General features: G+C 45.1%; 1 protein-coding gene across 5 annotated transcripts in view; it reads left to right on the top strand.

Moving 5' to 3' along the window:
* opa1 (OPA1 mitochondrial dynamin like GTPase) overlaps window positions 1-19,384 on the top strand; it is a 187,870-nt gene that overhangs the window by 73,356 nt on the left and 95,130 nt on the right. For all 5 annotated transcript variants that reach the window (XM_060920130.1, XM_060920128.1, XM_060920129.1 and 2 more), the window contains one exon: window positions 5,642-5,757. In XM_060920130.1, the coding sequence (XP_060776113.1) occupies window positions 5,642-5,757 (116 nt within the window). The remainder of the gene's footprint in view (window positions 1-5,641; window positions 5,758-19,384) is intronic.

Below are 19,384 nucleotides of genomic sequence, written 5' to 3'. Positions count from 1 at the left end.
AGACAAAATACATGACGGATCTGAGTGACATATTTAAATAAATAATATTGTCTGGCTTTTTTTCGTGGTCTATCAGATATATTCCATTCAGCTAGCATGATGCTGAACGAGTCGAGGACGAGGAGCTGAATGGAATAGACCATGAAAAAAAGCCAGACATTATCATTATTATTGCACATTCCTTTCTGGTATTGAACGCATCTTTCGCTTTCAAAATTCTCTCAAAATCTTGCTTTTTTTTAACGACGCAACCCTGGCAGCCATGTTTGTTTCCAAATTGTCACAGTCGCTCACTCGCTAGCGTAGAAATTTTATGTCTCCAATGTGTGACGTCATGTTGTCTTGACAACCATGCAATATCGTAAACCATATTCACCGCTCATTCTCCATTGGGTAGAGTGACGTAATACACGTAGGATAAGTGATACGCTAACAATATCACATGCTATTGAACCAAATGAATGAAACCCGCTAGAAGGGAATAGAACACGTGTTTTTATTCCATCGAAAAAGTGTCCTGTATGGATGATATTTAAATAATATTGGCTGGCTTTTTATTGAATTATCAGATCTGTTCCATTCAGCGAGCCTGATACTGAACGAGTCGAAAACGAGTAGCTGAATGGAATATATCTGATAGACCACGAAAAAAAGCCAGCAAATATTATGATTATTCATAGACATTCGGTGGAACATTTATAGATTTTATAAAAAGTTAAGAACAGGGCAGTAACTTATCAATACTGAATGCTGATTCTGATCGAATGTAATTCAATGTTCTGTAGAAAGTTAAAGTTCTAACAATAAAAATGGTACAAGTCCAAAAAGCCTGAACAACAACCCAACTTATATACAGGTTACAGTTCAGGTTCAGTTACTTTTGGTCGTAGTTATACTACCGTTCAAAAGTTTGGGGTCACCCAGACAATTTTGTGTTTTCCATGAAAAGTCACACTTTTATTTCCCACCATAAGTTGTAAAACGAATAGAAAATATGGTCAAGACATTTTTCTGGCCATTTTGAGCATTTAATCGACCCCACAAATGTGATGCTCCAGAAACTCAATCTGCTCAAAGGAAGGTCAGTTTTATAGCTTCTCTAAAGAGCTCAACTGTTTTCAGCTGTGCTAACATGATTGTACAAGGGTTTTCTAATCATCCATTAGCCTTCTGAGGCAATGAGCAAACACATTGTACCATTAGAACACTGGAGTGAGAGTTGCTGGAAATGGGCCTCTATACACCTATGGAGATATTGCACCAAAAACCAGACATTTGCAGCTAGAAGAGTCATTTACCACATTAGCAATGTATAGAGTGGATTTCTGATTAGTTTAAAGTGATCTTCATTGAAAAGAACAGTGCTTTTCTTTCAAAAATAAGGACATTTCAGAGTGACCCCAAACTTTTGAACGGTAGTGTAATTGTTCCATTGCAGTTGTTCAAAACAAAAGGGCTTTGCTGAGTGACATCCTCTTGTAAAAGTCTCCGTAACTTTTCTTCACCTCCAAGCAGAACTTGGACAGTATTTCCACTATTGCTTTCTTTTCCAGTTTTTCGATGTCCGTTGATATGTTTTTCTCTTGTAAATATGTGTGAAGAATATCCAGTGAAGTTTTTGTAGCCTTCCGGGAATTCAGCGCATCTTTCTCTTTAAATCTTGCGCTTTTAATGACGCAAACTTCGCCGCCATGTTTGTTTACAAACTGTCAGTCACTCATTCGCTAGCGGAGAAGTTTTACATCTCCAACGCGTTTCTTTTCCTGTTTTTCCGTATATTTAATGCGGAAGATTAAATGCGTGAAGAATATCCAGTGAAGTTTTGGTAGCCTTTCAGGAGTCCAGCGCATCTTTCTCTTTAAATCTTCCGCTTTTAATGACGCAAACTTCGCCGCCATGTTTATGTACAAACTGTCAGAGTCACTCACTAGCACGGAAGTTTTACATCTCCGACGTGACTCTCTTCCAGTTTTTCGGTGTCCGTTGGTGTGTTTTTCTCTTGTAAATATGCGTGAAGAATATATAATGAAGTTTTGGTAGCCTTTCAGGTGTTCAGCGCGTCTTTAGTTTCAGTTTATTTATTTAGTGCTTAAACCGAGCACTGGATTAACTTCTCTTTCTTCCGGCCGACAAAGAAATGACTGTGCATGCGCAACAGAAAAGTTTTGTCATCAGTGATGTCGTGTTGTCTTGACAACGTGCAATATTATAACAATACTGCATGCTCATTCTGCATTGGAGAGAGCGACGTAATACACGGAGGATAAGCGATATGATAACAATATTGCATGGCATCGATAAACCCGCTAAAAGGGAATAGAATAAACGTTTTTATTCCATGGAAAAAGTGTCCTGGATGTATAATATTTCTTGATGTTTCACCCTGATGACATCACTCCCAGTGTTTTCCCGCTGATTAGACGTGCATTTTCAAAATGGCGGCCCGGTTCAGAATTAAAATTAATTTCATTAACTTGCGTATTTATATTTTTTTTGTGGATGTGTTCATATAATATAAAGAAAATTACACGGTGGGGTGAAGACATGAAGTTTATCTTGTGTTGGGAAAAAAAAATTTATATACACACACACACAGCGCCCTCCACAATTATTAGCACCCCTGGTTAAGATTTGTTAAAAGCCTTAAAATAAATTAAATTTTTATTGCAGAAGCGCATACTCACACTGAAAATTGTAGAAAAAATTTAACCCTTAACTCAAGTGAATTAAAAAAAAAAATCCCTGACTAAGAAATAATTATTTTTCATAAAATCATCTGTTCCACAATTATTGGCACCCATAATTCCTAGAAAATAAATGTAATTGAAGCATTTCTGTCATTTCTACTGTAGTTTATAAAGTTGATCAGAGTATCTAGGAACCTTTAATTAGGAATTCATCACATCCTGTTTCCCTGGGGTATAAATATGATGTGACACAGAGGCCTATTTCTCTTATCCACTCTTCAACATGGGAAAGACAAGAGAACACATCATTCAAGTAAGGCAGATGTGTGTCGACCTTCATAAGTCAGGCAATGGCGACAAGAAAATAGCCGCTCGCCTACACCGGCCCATATCTACAGCCAGAGGAATCATCAAGAAGTTTAAAACAGCTGGAACAGTGGCAAACAAGCCTGGACGAGGATGCGAGTTTATCTTGCCACCACGCACAGTGAGGAGGATGGGAAGAGAAGTAAAAAGTTCTCCAAAGCTCACTGTTTTTTTGAGAATTGCATCAAAGAGGAGCATCTTGGGGTCACAAAGTCTCCATAACAACCATCAGGCGCTATCTACATGCCAACAAGCTGTTTGGGAGGCATGCACGGAAAAAGCCTTTTCTCACAAGCGTAAACGTCTGGAGTGCGCTAAGCGGTACTGGGACTTCAACTGGGACCGTGTGCTTTGGTCAGATGAGACCAAGATAGAGCTTTTTGGCAACAAACACTCTAATACATCACAAAAGATGAGTATGCGGAAAAGCGCCTCATGCCCACTGTGAAGTATGGGGGAGGATCGGTGATGCTGTGGGCCTGTTTCTCTTCCAAAGGCCCCAGGAACCTTGTTAGGGTGCACGGCATCATGAACTCTTTGAAATACCAGGACATTTTAAATCAAAATCTGGTGGCCTCTGCCTGAAAGCTGAAGACGGGTCGTCACTGGGTCTTTCAGCAAGATAACGACCCTAAACATGTGGCCAAATCTACACAAAAATGGTTCACCAGACACAAAATCAAGCTCCTCCCATGGCCATCTCAGTCCCCAGACCTCAACCCAATTGAAAACCTGTGGGGTGAGCTGAAGAGGAGAGTGCATAGGAGAGAACCCAGGACTCTGGACGATTTAGAGAGATTGTGCAAAGAGGAATGGTCGAATATCCCTCTCTCTGTATTCTCCCATCTTGTGAAATGTTATAGGAGAAGATTAAGTGCTGTCTTGTTGGCAAAAGAGAGTTGTACAAAGTACAACCCCGATTCCAAAAAAGTTGGGACAAAGTACAAATTGTAAATAAAAACGGAATGCAATGATGTGGAAGTTTCAAAATTCCATATTTTATTCAGAATAGAACATAGATGACATATCAAATGTTTAAACTGAGAAAATGTATCATTTAAAGAGAAAAATGAGGTGATTTTAAATTTCATGACAACAACACATCTCAAAGTTGGGACAAGGCCATGTTTGCCACTGTGAGACATCCCCTTTTCTCTTTACAACAGTCTGTAAACGTCTGGGGACTGAGGAGACAAGTTGCTCAAGTTTAGGGATAGGAATGTTAACCCATTCTTGTCTAATGTAGGATTCTAGTTGCTCAACTGTCTTAGGTCTTTTTTGTGGTATCTTCCGTTTTATGATGCGCCAAATGTTTTCTATGGGTGAAAGATCTGGACTGCAGGCTGGCCAGTTCAGTACCCGGACCCTTCTTCTACGCAGCCATGATGCTGTAATTGATGCAGTATGTGGTTTGGCATTGTCATGTTGGAAAATGCAAGGTCTTCCCTGAAAGAGACGTCGTCTGGATGGGAGCATATGTTGCTCTAGAACCTGGATATACCTTTCAGCATTGATGGTGTCTTTCCAGATGTGTAAGCTGCCCATGCCACACGCACTAATGCAACCCCATACCATCAGAGATGCAGGCTTCTGAACTGAGCGCTAAAGCAACTTGGGTCGTCCTTCTCCTCTTTAGTCGGAATGACACGGCGTCCCTGATTTCCATAAAGAACTTCAAATTTTGGCACCCAGTATGGTTTTCCGGCCTTGACCCTTACGCACAGAGATTATTCCAGATTCTCTGAATCTTTTGATGATATTATGCACTGTAGATGATGATATGTTCAAACTCTTTGCAATTTTACACTGTCGAACTCCTTTCTGATATTGCTCCACTATTTGTCGGCGCAGAATTAGGGGGATTGGTGATCCTCTTCCCATCTTTACTTCTGAGAGCCGCTGCCACTCCAAGATGCTCTTTTTATACCCAGTCATGTTAATGACCTATTGCCAATTGACCTAATGAGTTGCAATTTGGTCCTCCAGCTGTTCCTTTTTTGTACCTTTAACTTTTCCAGCCTCTTATTGCCCCTGTTCCAACTTTTTTGAGATGTGTTGCTGTCATGAAATTTCAAATGAGCCAATATTTGGCATGAAATTTCAAAATGTCTCACTTTCGACATTTGATATGTTGTCTATGTTCTATTGTGAATACAATATCAGTTTTTGAGATTTGTAAATTATTGCATTCTGTTTTTATTTACAATTTGTACTTTGTCCCAACTTTTTTGGAATCGGGGTTGTATTAACATCAGGGGTGCCAATAATTGTGGCACACATGATTTCATGTAAAATAATTGTGGGATTTTTTTTTCCACTGAATAAATGCACTTGAATTAAAGGTTGGATTTTTCTCTTTCTTTGCGTTGTTCTATATTATTTAAAAAAAAAAAAGAATTTATTAGAAACCGAAGAACATATCTTAACGAGGGGTGCCAATAATTACGGAGGGTGCTGTAGATTCAACACTCGAAGATAAACTTCATGTCTTTGTGTCGCTGTGTAATGTTGTTTATCTGTAACGATGGTGTATTGTAGTGAATGATTGAGTTAGATTTCTGAATGCTAACGAAACGTGCGATGTGCAGAGACGGGATGCTGAAGGCTCACCAGGTGACGACGAAGAACCTGAGCCTGGCCGTGTCTGACTGCTTCTGGAAAATGGTGCGAGAGTCTGTGGAGCAGCAAGCGGACGCGTTTAAAGGTGCGCACGCACGCACACACACACACACACACACACACACAGGATGTGATGTTTCTTATAGTAAACACGCAGGTTTATATTCCTGAGCATTTCTCTGACGGAAGAGATTGATTTGGATTAAATAATGTGAACTTGTTTCGTTGACGTTACATACATGTCAACCCCTTTGGGCGTCCACCTGTAGTATCAGAGGAGGAAATCCATAAACTTAATAAATAAGTAAATAAATAAATATAACTTGCCTGAGAACTTCGTCCAGCATGTCGAAAATCGCCTCGCCCGTGCCGATATTGCACACGGGCATGTCTATGATTCTTGACTCCGCCCCTCTGTTTATGTCGAAGATCCGCACCAAAACGGCCAGTCGCTTGTCCGTCTTTTTGTCATTGGATTCGTCAATCATCAAGGAAAATGGCGACGTCCGGCAGTGCTGGATGACCGGTAGTGTAGCTTCGGGGGCCGAGCTCTTTTTGATCATTTGTGTTGTTTTGGTGCACCTACAGCTGATAGATTTCGCAATCGTACTGTCCGTGCAAATTCGCGGCAACAGTTCTGTCAGGTGGTCCGCAACGGCGAGCGGCAAATTGTGCTGAGCAATAAAATTACAGGGCGGCACGGTGGTGTAGTGGTTAGCGCTGTCGCCTCACAGCAAGAAGGTCCTGGGTTCGAGCCCCGGGGCTGGCGAGGGCCTTTCTGTGCGGAGTTTGCATGTTCTCCCCGTGTCCGCGTGGGTTTCCTCCGGGTGCTCCGGTTTCCCTCACAGTCCAAAGACATGCAGTTTAGGTTAACTGGTGACTCTAAATTGAGCGTAGGTGTGAATGTGAGTGTGAATGGTTGTCTGTGTCTATGTGTCAGCCCTGTGATGACCTGGCGACTTGTCCAGGGTGTACCCCGCCTTTCACCCGTAGTCAGCTGGGATAGGCTCCAGCTTGCCTGCGACCCTGTAGAAGGATAAAGCGGCTAGAGATAATGAGATGAGATGAGAATAAAATTACAGATCGTACGGTAACTTCTGCTCTTATTACACTTGTTGGTTGATCATCGGTCTTAGGCTTTGCAAACATCATTTGCGGCCGATTCTGTTTCTGGTGCAGATTTCGCTGATGTAGTTTAGACCTCACGTCGTAAACTCCAGACGCCGCGACTTTTATATCTCGCACACAAACTGTGCAGTGCGCATACTCCTCATTTTTCGCCTGAACAATGACGCCGTTAAATGTCTCCTTCCATTCAGGAAGATACCGCCCGCCGTATCTCATTTTCTTTCTCGGTGTTCCCATTCTTTCACTCAGCAGACGCTATTCAAAATCTCTCAGGTTTAAACAATGAGAAAATCGTTCGAACAATGACCGTTTGGCGCGTTTAAATGCAGATCGTGCGCATGACCGGAACGAGCGAAGTCTCACAGTCGCGATACTGCACGAGGCTTGAGGAATAAACATCCGGTTTCACACAGTCTGGGTTATCTGCCCCTGCATACACGCTGGTCTTTGTCAATTGAGGTTTTTCACCCACGTGACCAAGTCATATGATGCATCGTTAGGCTGCCATTTTGGACGTCACGGCTCGAATCAGTTTGAATGCGAGGAAGGCGAAAAACATAAAAGAAAAAGGAGCGAGATGCAGAAAACACCTTCAGTATCCAGCGACGTAGGGCATTTACAGGGCGAGCAGAGGGAGAGGTATTTGCAAAATTTGAGGTTAGCAGGCTTAGAGAACGACGTTTACCTGCTTCCACCAGGATTGTTCACTGACGTACGGAAGTACACGAAGCCCTCGTCTTTACCTGACTTCGGCCCACATGATCTGTATACCTATGTCGTTAAAAACCCATCGCCATACACAGGTATTGATCTGAAAGCGTATAAGAGTTTGGATGCCTACAGATATTTTGGGTCAGGCTGGGTAACATGCCTACATCAGCGGGTCGTCCCTGGAGCCGGTGGTCGCCATCTTATTACAGCTAAGGTTTGTTCACATTTTCATTTACTTTCGGTCCTCAGGATAAACAAAATGTTATTAAATGCCATTGAAATAACTTCTTAGTCTGTTGAGACATGGCCCGTTATAAATTTGCTGTTACCAGGCAATGACCAAGAACTGTATTATTAGGGTCGGTGTCTGTGTTGTAGCAGTGTACTAGCAGCTAGCTGTTAGCACTAGCTAATGTCAACAACATAGCTGGTATGTTACTGTAGCAATGTTTACGTTCAGTCATTTGGATGACTGTTAAAACCTTTCAGTCTCAAGTTTTTCCTTTACTGGATTTACTAGTTTACTGTAATTATGATCCGGCAGCTATTTACACCGGATCCAGTGTAAATAGCTGCCGGAGCGCGCTCCGGAACCTCGGCCGGAGCACTCCGGGAGCAAGCCGGAGTGCGCTGCTTAATTTGAGGGGGAGCAAGCCGGAGCGCGCTCCGGCAGCTATTTATACTGGATCCGGTGTAAATAGCTGCCGGATCATAATTACAGTAAACTAGTAAATCCAGTAAAGGAAAAACTTGAGACTGAAAGGTTTTAACAGTCATCCAAATGACTGAACGTAAACATTGCTACAGTAACATACCAGCTATGATGTTGTTGACATTAGCTAGCTTGACCTTCAAAATGGCGGACACCGGGGCGTCACGTGACCCTGTGACGTCAGGTGAAAAACCTCAATAAATCAAGCTTTTGTATGTTTTTGCAACGATCAGCTGATGATGTTCAAGTAAGATACACAAAATAAATTTGTGTCAGAAAATACTGAAAATCCGTAAGACTTTGTTTGTACGCCCTTGAAATGAGCTAAAATCCGTATAATTTCTGGACAATCCGTATAGATTGACATGTGTGACGTTATCAGGGATGAGAATGAAAAATATTTTAAAAGTCTGAAAAAACTGGGGGGGGGGGGGGCCCATGGGACTAATGATTTTTGGCTTTTTTTTTTTACCCCAAAACCATTAATTTTATCAGCAAAAATTTGCAATGTATTTGGAAATAAATTCCCCTTCTTGGTGGACTCCCAGGTGAAAATGATTAATATGGTACAAGAGACTTGTTTTTAATCAATTCACATTTGATGATTTCAAAAAAATCAATGCACCTTTTAATATAAACGAGCTCGACAGTATTATATTTCTGCATTTTTGCTATTCATGTCTTTGAATACTCTAATCCTTTACAATGAAGTGCAAACCAGAAAAAAGTTCTGTCATATAATTCTCTTAAGCTTTCTTCTGACGTTATCATGGTAGCAGGAGGTCTTGCATATTAAGCAGGCAACATTCAACATCACTAATCACTTCCCTTTCAACTGCTGTGTGTACTAACTAGGTTTTATCTGGACAGGATGTTGTGGAATGTAATACAGATACCATACGGTCAATTTTAAGATCAAGATGGTGATTTTGAGTTAAAGAACAGGCATGTACAATGGGCATTACACATTGGAAATTTTTTTTTTAAATCAAAAACTATAACTTCATCTCGGCCTAAAAAATGTGGGCAGACGCTCCCGCGCGGCACATGCCAGCAATTCCTCCCCCATGAAATGAGCAATAAGTACTGTAGGAGAGTTATACATGCTATCATACCTAAAATTTTATCAGAAATATAGATATGATACTATGATTCTCCCCAACACGCTACATTAGATAAGCTAACCTCATTTATAAAAGATACACACTTATATATGACATGTAATTGATATATATTTTTTGGGGCGCGCGCTGTCTCTGCCATGCCGATCCTGTCGGCTGCACTGACTCAACTGAAAACTCCGGTCCTCGAGAAAAGAGATAAAAGCCCGCCCACACTGAAAGCTGATTGGCTTATTTTGCTGAGTAACCCAATCAAGATGCTCTTTGTCTGGCATGCGCTACATGAACAGGCACACAGGCAGTGTTGCCAGATTGGGTGGTTTTAAGTGCATTTTGGCGGGTTTTGAACATATTTTGGGCTGGAAAACGTCAGCAGTATCTGGCAACACTGCACACAGTCTCCCTTGCGCACCCCCTCGCACACGCACATTCTAAGATGCGTGATGCAGACCTTAATGTTGCGCGCGCACACTCTTGCTCGCTTCTATCAATATGCAGGAGACTCCCGGAACTTCTGGGACACTTGGGATGTCTGCGTTATAAGGTGACCACAGATCGTTAATCATACCCCCCCCCCCAAAAAAAAAAATTCTCAACGGATTTACATCGATCTCAAAAATGATCATTTTGGTCTGAAAAAGTCGGAAATCCGCCAATCGGCGGAAAATTCTCATCCCTGCGTTATTCTGTTCCTCAGCCTGCTGGTGACTAAGATGTGGATGATACAAGGCTAATAAATATAAGAAGTTAATAATAAGTGTAATACCTTTTGACTAAGCTTCTTGGAGAACTATATCCGATCTCAACGCTTTGATCAAATTCAGACTTCATAATCCAGTTCGAGCGAGTGCAGAGAACCCTCCGAGTCTTTTACTGATTTTATTTCTCGTTGAATTTACCTTTGAGCACGGGTCGGCATTAACGTTTATTAATTGCTGCCCCGATTGAACTGGTTTTGTTGGAACTTTATTGATGTTACTCTCAAAATGGTGATTTTCAACAAACCCTGAAAGATATAAAAGTGTAAGGGATCGTGACTGACTCTCCTGTCCGGGGCGGTGATGTGTAATACACAGAGTAAACCAGGTGAGCTCGGCCTGTACGCAGAAAATGTGACAGTAGAATATGTAAAGTACTCGTATTTATTTATGTAAACTGCTTATTACTATTATTTCACTCCTGTTTTACGTTCTGTTGCTCCTTTAAGCGAGTCTCCAAGCAGTTTGGCTTCATCATGTAGCTTCAGCAGCGAGTGTAAATAATCTGCACATGAACACACGACCCTGTGAAACTCATCTCAGTGTCTTTTCCACTCGTTTCCCCGCTGTGGGCGGTGCTGAGGCCGCCGTTACATGCAGCGCGGCACCGAGGCCGCCGTTACACGCAGCGCGGCGCCGAGCCCGCCGTCACACGCAGCGCGGTGCTAGCACTGCTTTACCCCGTCAGGAAAAGGGCACGCTTTGGTGGAGTCTGAGGTGAAGTGTGTGTTGTGTGTTTTGGGCGCTCTGACATCACACTGCTGAACACACTGAGCTCATGGACTCTCAGTCCGGGACAGAGACGTAAAGCCCCGCCCACACAGCACTGACCAGTCGACTGAACAAGACAGAGCAATCAGCATGTTCTCTCTCTCTCTCTCTCTCTCTCTCTCTCTCTCACGCACGCTCTCTCTCTCTCTCTCTCTCACGCACGCTCTCTCCCTCTCTCTCTCTCTACTTCCCTGTCTCCCTGTCTCTCTCTCTCTCCCTGTCTCTCTCTATCTCTCTCCCTGTCTCTATCTCTCTCTCTCTCTCTCTCTCTCTCTCTCCCTGTCTCTCCCTCTCTCTCTCTCTCTCTCTCTACTTCCCTGTCTCCCTGTCTCTCTCTCTCTCTCTCCCTGTCTCTCCCTCTCTCCCTCTCTCTCTCTCTACTTCCCTGTCTCCCTGTCTCTCTCTCTCTCCCTGTCTCTCTCTATCTCTCTCCCTGTCTCTATCTCTCTCTCTCTCTCTCTCCCTGTCTCTCCCTCTCTCTCTCTCTCTCTCTCTACTTCCCTGTCTCCCTGTCTCTCTCTATCTCTCTCCCTGTCTCTCTCTATCTCTCTCCCTGTCTCTCCCTGTCTCTCTCTATCTCTCTCCCTGTCTCTCCCTGTCTCTCCCTGTCTCTCTCTATCTCTCTCCCTGTCTCTCCCTGTCTCTCTCTATCTCTCTCCCTGTCTCTCCCTGTCTCTCTCTATCTCTCTCTCTCCCTGTCTCTCTCCCCCCTCCCTGTCTCTCTCCCCCCTCCCTGTCTCTCTCTTCCCCCTCCCTGTCTCTCTCTCCCCCCTTCCCTGTCTCTCTCTCCCCCCTTCCCTGTCTCTCTCTCCCCCTTCCCTGTCTCTCCCTCCCCCCCTCCCTGTCTCTCTCTCTCCCTCCCTGTCTCTCTCTCTCCCTCCCCATGTGTGTGTGTCTCTCTCTCTCTCTCTCTCTCTCTGCACTGCATGCTGGGAGTTTGCTGGTGGAGGGTGTGGTGAGCGTTGGCTGAGAGTTTGCGATTTTTCCTTTCTAAACTTTTTTTCTTGTGTTTAATTTCTGAGTATTTTGTAGTTATTGGTAGTGTGGTTTAGTGGGGGTTTTTTTTGTGTGTGTGGTGGTGGTGGTGTTTATTTGTTGGCTGTTTGGTGGGGATGGTGTCCTCCGGGACGCTGCCCCAGTCCTTGAAGCATGGAGTAAGGGTGGCGCCACAACCTACGGTTCCGGTAGAGCAGGTGTTGCTCGCGGTCGGAACACAGGTGGGTTATGGTAACATCGTGTGCGCCTCCCGCATGAATAAAGCGGTGGTGTTTATGAAACATCAGGAACTTGTTAATCAACTCGTAGAGAGTAAAATATAAATGATGAGTTTATACAAGTTTCCCCGCTGGCGGTGCCCTCTGTCCGGGTCACCGTGTCCGGAGTCCCTCCGTTTATTCCCAACGAGGCGCTGGAGCGAGAACTGAAGCGCTTTGGGAAATTGGCGAGCGGATTCCGGACGGCGAGTTTGGACTGTAAAAGTGATAAACTAAAACACGTTCAGTCTCTATGGAGACAAGTGTTTGTTTCTGGAGTCCCCGACTCAAACACTGGAAGTTTCCTTCTGTGTGAAACACGAGGAAGGGTTTTACATGGTGTATGCGAGTTCGGGGAGCATGAAATGTTTTGAGTGTGGGGATGTGGGACACAAGCGGGTCGCGTCCTCACAGACAGTGGGGAGCAGAGCCGCCTTCTGCTGCTGGGACTGTCAGTGAGGAAAGGGGAAGGAACGGGACTGAGAGCGGGGTGACTGCGGAGACTGACCGTGTGGAAGGGGACAGCGGGGTGGTTGGTGTGACTGATCGTGTGGAGGGGGACAGCGGAGTGGTTGGTGTGATTGACCGTGGGGAGGGGGTCAGTGGGGTGGTTGGTGTGACTGACGGTGGAGAGGGGGTTAGCGGGGTGGTTGGTGTGACTGAAAGGGGGGAGGGGGTCAGCGGGGTGGTTGATGGTAAGGAAGTGAACAGCGGTGTGGATGTTGTGACTGATGATGTGGAGGAGGGCAGCAAAGTGACTGACAGTGTTGGAGGTGAACAGCGGTGAAGCTGTTGTGACTGACGGTGAGGAGGGGGACAGTAGAGTGACTGGTGTGACTGACAGCGAGGAGGTGAACAGTGGTTGGCCAACGCCATCAGAATCTGCTCCATCCGCTCAGGTTGAGTCTGGCAGCTCTGCGCCTGGAGCTATGGAGACTGGAAGCAGTGTTTCAGCGGAGCTGATGGAGGCTGAACAGAGCAGGGTGGAGCCAGGAGAGGTCGGTGTAGGGGGGTCTGAGCAGAACGAGGAGTCTCCGGTCTCACAGGAGGCTGTCAGACCCGACTGTGAGACAGAAGACGTGACGAAGCCGGACCGCTGTTATGGTGACAATGTGACTGACATGGACTGTGACTCTGACTCGGTTTCTGTAACAGACAGTATTTCCCAAAGCGAGGACCTCTATTCACTCGAGGAAATCAATAGTTTTTTGGATGAAACCTTTGGAAAAAAAGCAAATGTTAAAGATTATTTTCCCAATATTGAAAAATTGATTAGATCAGTTACCACACTTCAAAGAGTTGTGGGAATGGATTTACTAGATGGAAAAAAAAAAAAAAACGCTATCGGTTAAAAAAGCACGTTACTGGTCTGAGGAAAAGGTTAAAGGAGTCCAAAAGTAGAATGATTAAGAAAATGAAAACGAGAAAATAAAAGTTTTTAATGACCGTGCGGCACTGGGTGTTTTATCTCTACTGGTTCTTTTTATCTGTCTCTTTACATTTCTGTCTTTTATCGTTCAGTATGCAGGGGTTAAAGGACATGGGACATGGATTTTTTTCTGGGTATAATTATGTATAAAGGACATAAGAAATGCCATCTAAATCACTGCAGGGCGTCAAAAATGTGAAAATCATCACATTATTCAACTTTTTTATACATCAGTGTAAAACAATGATTCGTTCGTGACCCGTGACGTCACAAAAACTTTCCAAGGAGCCAGCGCTTGGGAATCTAATGTAAACAGGTTACCGAAATGGACACCATCGACAGTGGCATTCCCGATGTTTCACAGAGATGTGAAGTTAGACCCTATCAATTCGAACCGATAGCAGGAAATTCACATGAACATGGATCTTGTCTTTACTCTGACGGGTCAGATGATTCTGAGAGTGAGAGTTCATTCAGCCCTCATGAAACTGAAAGCGGTTGGCTGGATAACACTTCCTGGTAAGTTAAAAACAATTCTGCTCAAAGGCTAATGATCTGTTGAAAGAAGTATTATTTTTGTATCATCCATTGAAAGTTCATCATAGATCTAGCTAAAGTCCGTTGCAAGCTATGTTTTTTTTTTTTTTTTGCTGATATTTTTCGAGATTGATTGAGATACAATGCTTCCAGAGTCCGAGATGAAAACATTCAAAATGGCGAAACAAGTCAGAATTATGATAATCAATAATTGATGCACCCAAAATTATAATACTAATCCTTACCTCGGCTTTCAGTCGCTTAGCGAATGCACTTCGGCGTTTTTCTGCATGAGGCCCATGGTAAAACCACACTTCCAGGAGGGGCTGCCGTCTGCCTCCCAAGCCGGCCGAGAGCGCTCCTCGTCGGGCACGGCCAGGCGGGCGAATGCCCTGGTCCATCCGCCCTGTCTAAAAAATAATGGTACAACTCCGAGTGAAGGTATCAATGCGCTGTCGAAGCGCGCAGAAGGTGTTAGTACGCCTGTCATTATAGTGCGGACTTTCCATAGCATAGAAAATCGCTACGTTTCAGTTTGTGTAACTGAACTTGTTTCATATCACTGGTCATATAAACCTATGTAAACAGGAAAAACGCGGAAGAGTTTGGTCGCATCTAACTACAGCCCCAAAAAATACCATTGGCCATGCTGAGCCTAGCTACGTTGCTAACAGGAGTGACAGCGCGTCTGACTGACTGGGAGGTCGCAATACACCATGATGTTCAATGTACGTTAAACACTCTAAAAACGAAACAATTTTCTTGTCATCCAAGACACAAAAACTATTTTGTCGCATTCGTCATCATCACGATTCACACTTCTCCATATTCATCTACCCGCTTGTGCTGTACCCGAAAGTTTTTGTGACGTATGATCACGTGACAGCGGCTCTTCCGGTTGTAAAACATGCATATCGGAGCTCGAGCAGAAATGCCATATAATCATCACGAATATAACGATTTTGCTGAATTTAATAGATGATTTTGTATTTGTTGATGCAATTATTTCATATTTTTAATGAAAAGAAACTGATATAGCGTGCATTTATGTTTCATGTCCCATGTCCTTTAAGAGTCGCGTCTTTAAATATAAATGGGGAAGAGATGAACAGAAAAGAGTTTATTATCTAAAGTAGTTAGACAGAAAAAACTGGATATTATTTTATTACAGGAAACGCATAGTGATGAGTCGAATAAAATAGCCTGGGATTTATGGTGGAATGGACAATATGTTCTTAGTCATGGGACAAATTTTAGTGCAGGAGTTGCGATTTTATTCTCTCCTGTTTTAGATATAAACATCGTGTTCAGTACAGAGTTAGTGAAGGGTAGAGTTCTTATGGTAAAAGTTAAAATACAGGATTTTACTCTTAGTTTTATTCATGTTTCTGCACCAAACCAAGGCTCTGAACGTGAAGCGTTAGAAGAGAAGTGAAGTTGTAATGATCCAGGGGAGTGTGTTTTAATGGGGGGAGACTGGAACTGCTGCACAGACTTTCCATTAGATAGGACTGGAGAGGAACCACACATTCACTCCTTGTCCATTTAATCTCACTTTTTAAAGAGAACCGATCTGGTTGACGTGTGGAGAATGGAGCGCTCTTCAGTCCGACAATACGCATGGGTGAAAATATCTGACGGTAGAGTCTGTGCAGCAAGGCTGGACAGATTTTATATTTCTGCACCTTTTATTTTAAGAGTTATTGACTGCCAGATCTCCCCTGTTGTTTTTACAGATCATCACTTAGTCTTTTAATTTCCCACAGAAAAACCAAAGTCCTTTTGGCATTTTAATGTTAAGTTATTGCATGATCTTAATTTTTGTAAAAAATTTAAATTATTTTGGAACTATTGGAGCTCCAGAGGAAACTTTTCCTTCACTCTTGAAGTGGTGGGAGGTAGGAAAGGCCCAAATTAGAGTGTTTTGCCAGCAGTATTCTTTTAATTCCCACAGCCAAGATCCAGAGAACTGTCCAGAAACTGGAAGAGGAAATTTCTTTTAATTCCCACAGCCAAGATCCAGAGAACTGTCCAGAAACTGGAAGAGGAAATAAGAGACTAGGAAAAAATTTTCTTTACCTCGCAATCTGATCAACCAAAAAAATGATGGGCTAATTTTTTAAAAGGCAAGGAACTCGACTCCCCTTCTGCAGGACAGAGCTAAAGGAGCACTAGTCCGAGCATGTTTTAATTAGACCTCCAAGACATGGATGCACCCCAACTTCTTTCTTTTTTAACTTGGAGAAATCTGCTGTTCAGAGGAAACAAATGGTTTGTCTTCGTCGTTCTGATAGAAACATCACTACAGACCCAGCCGAGATGAGGAAGCTCACAGTGGAGTTTTATATGGAATTATTCAGTGTGGGCAGCTGTGACATGGACTGTGCTGCAGAGCTTCTGCAAGGGCTTCCTCAACTGAGCTTAGAAGACCAGAACACTCTGAACACAGAAATCATTTTAGATGAGCTGACTGCTGCAGTGTCCCAGATGGCACCAGGCAAGGCTCCAGGACTAGATGGTCTTCCTTCGGACTTTTTTAAACACTTCTGGATGATACTGGGACGGGACCGTTTGGCCGTTTTTAAGAGTGTTTTTAAAAAGGGAGACTTGCAGCTTCCTGTAGGCGAGCAGTTCTTTCACTGCTGCCCAAGAAGGGAGACCTAGCTCTTTTAAAGAACTGTAGCTCTTTTATGTACGGACTTTAAGATCCTCTCCAAGGTTTTTATCAAATAGATTAAAACATTTTATTGATTGAGTTATTGGTGCAGGCGGCACGGTGGTGTAGTGGTTAGCGCTGTCGCCTCACAGCAAGAAGGTCCGGGTTCGAGCCCCCGTGGCCGGCGAGGGCCTTTCTGTGTGGAGTTTGCATGTTCTCCCCGTGTCCGCGTGGGTTTCCTCCGGGTGCTCCGGTTTCCCCCACAGTCCAAAGACATGCAGGTTAGGTTAACTGGTGACTCTAAATTGAGCGTAGGTGTGAATGTGAGTGTGAATGGTTGTCTGTGTCTATGTGTCAGCCCTGTGATGACCTGGTGACTTTGTCCAGGGTGTACCCCGCCTTTCGCCCGTAGTCAGCTGGGATAGGCTCCAGCTCGCCTGCGACCCTGTAGAACAGGATAAAGCGGCTAGAGATAATGAGATGAGATGAGACTTGTGTACCTTTTTTATTTTCTCCATTATGTGTTTTATTTCTTGTGAAAGAAAACATACACATGAAAACAATGGAGTAATTAAAGGTGGTTTAAAAAAGTCTCCTTCTCTCTCTCTCCTCCCTAGATGTCCTGTCTCCTTCCCTCCCTGTCCCTCTCTCTCCTTCCCTCCCTGTCTCTCTCTCGTCTCTCCTTCCCTACTCTCTCTCTCCTTCCCTACCTCTTTCTCCTTCCCTACTCTCTCTCTCCTTCCCTCCCTACCTCTCTCTCTCCTTCCCTCCCTACCTCTCTCTCTCCTTCCCTCCCTACCTCTCTCTCTCTCCTTCCTCCCTGTCTCTCTCTCTCCTTCCCTACCTGTCTCTCTCTCTCCTTCCCTACCTGTCTCTCTCTCTCTCCCTCCCTGTCTCTCTCTCTCTCCTTCCCTCCCTGTCTCTCTCTCTCTCCTTCCTCCCTGTCTCTCTCTCTCTCCTTCCCTCCCTGTCTCTCTCCCTCTCTCCTTCCCTCCCTGTCTCCTCTCTCTCTCTCTCTCTCTCCTTCCCTCCCCTGTCTCTCCTCTCTCTCCTTCCCTCCCTGGTCTCTCTCCCTCTCTCCTTCCTCCCTGTCTCTCTCTCTCTCTCTCTCTCCTTCCTCCCTGTCTCTCTCTCTCTCTCTCTCTCCTCCTCCCTGTCTCTCTCCCTCTCTCCTTCCCTCCCTGTCTCTCTCTCTCTCTCCTTCCCTCCCCTCCCTCTCTCTCTCCTTCCCTCCCTCCCTCTCTCTCTCCTTCCCTCCCTCCTCTCTCTCTCCTTCCCTCCCTGTCTCTCTCTCTCTATCTCCTTCCCTCCCTGTCTCTCTCTCTATCTCCTTCCCTCCCTGTCTCTCTCTCTCTCTCTCTCCCTTCCCTCCCTGTCTCTCTCCTCTCTCCTTCCCTCCCTGTCTCTCTCTCCTCTCTCCTTCCCTCCCTCCCTCTCTCTCTCCTTCCCTCCCTCCCTCTCTCTCTCCTTCCCTCCCTCCCTCTCTCTCTCCTTCCCTCCCTGTCTCTCTCTCTCTATCTCCTTCCCTCCCTGTCTCTCTCTCTATCTCCTTCCCTCCCTGTCCTCTCTCTCTCTCTCCTTCCCTCCCTGTCTCTCTCTCTCTCTCCTCCCTCCCTGTCTCTCTCTCTCTCTCTCCTTCCCTCCCTGTCCTCTCTCTCTCCTTCCCTCCCTGTCTCTCTCTCTCCTTCCCTCCCTGTCTCTCTCTCTCTCTCTCTCTCTCCTTCCCTCCCTGTCTCTCTCTCTCTCTCCTTCCCTCCCTGTCTCTCTCTCTCTCTCCTTCCCTCCCTGTCTCTTCTCTCTCCTTCCTCCCTGTCTCTCTCTCTCCTTCCCTCCCTGTCTCTCTCTCTCTCCTTCCCTCCTGTCTCTCTCTCTCTCTCCTTCCCTCCCTGTCTCTCTCTCTCTCTCCTTCCCTCCCTGTCTCTCTCTCTCTCTCCTTCCCTCCCTGTCTCTCTCTCCTCTCCTTCCTCCCTGTCTCTCTCTCTCCTTCCCCTCCCTGTCTCTCTCTCTCTCTCTCTCCTTCCCTCCTGTCTCTCTCTCTCTCTCCTTCCCTCCCTGTCTCTCTCTCTCTCTCTCCTTCCCTCCCTGTCTCTCTCTCTCTCCTTCCCTCCCTGTCTCTCTCTCTCTCCTTCCTCCCTGTCTCTCTCTCTCTCTCCTTCCCTCCCTCCCTCTCTCTCTCCTTCCCTCCCTGTCTCTCTCTCTCCTTCCCTCCTGTCTCTCTCTCTCCTCCTCCTGTCTCTCTCCCTGTCTCTCTTCCTCCCTGTCTCTCTCCTTCCCTCCCTGTCTCTCTCCTTCCCTCCCTGTCTCTCTCCTTCCTCCCTGTCTCTCTCTCTCTTCTTCCCCTCCTCTCTCTCTCTCTCTCCTCTCCCTCCTCTCCCTGTCTCTCTCCTTCCCTCCCTGTCCTCTCTCTCTCCTTCCCTCCCTGTCTCTCTCCTTCCCTCCCTGTCTCTCTCCTTCCCTCCCTGTCTCTCTCTCTCCTTCCCTCCCTGTCTCTCTCTCTCCTTCCCTCCCTGTCTCTCTCTCTTCCTCCTGTCTCTCTCTCTCCTTCCCTCCCTGTCTCTCTCTCTCCTTCCCTCCCTGTCTCTCTCTCTCCTCCTTCCCTCCCTGTCTCTCTCATCTCTCCTCCTTCCCTCCCTCTC

This window comes from Neoarius graeffei, chromosome 4 (genome assembly GCF_027579695.1).
Source record: "Neoarius graeffei isolate fNeoGra1 chromosome 4, fNeoGra1.pri, whole genome shotgun sequence".
NCBI lineage: Eukaryota > Metazoa > Chordata > Actinopteri > Siluriformes > Ariidae > Neoarius > Neoarius graeffei.
Note: the sequence above shows the minus strand (reverse complement) of the source record. Positions and strands in the feature narration are given on the sequence as shown.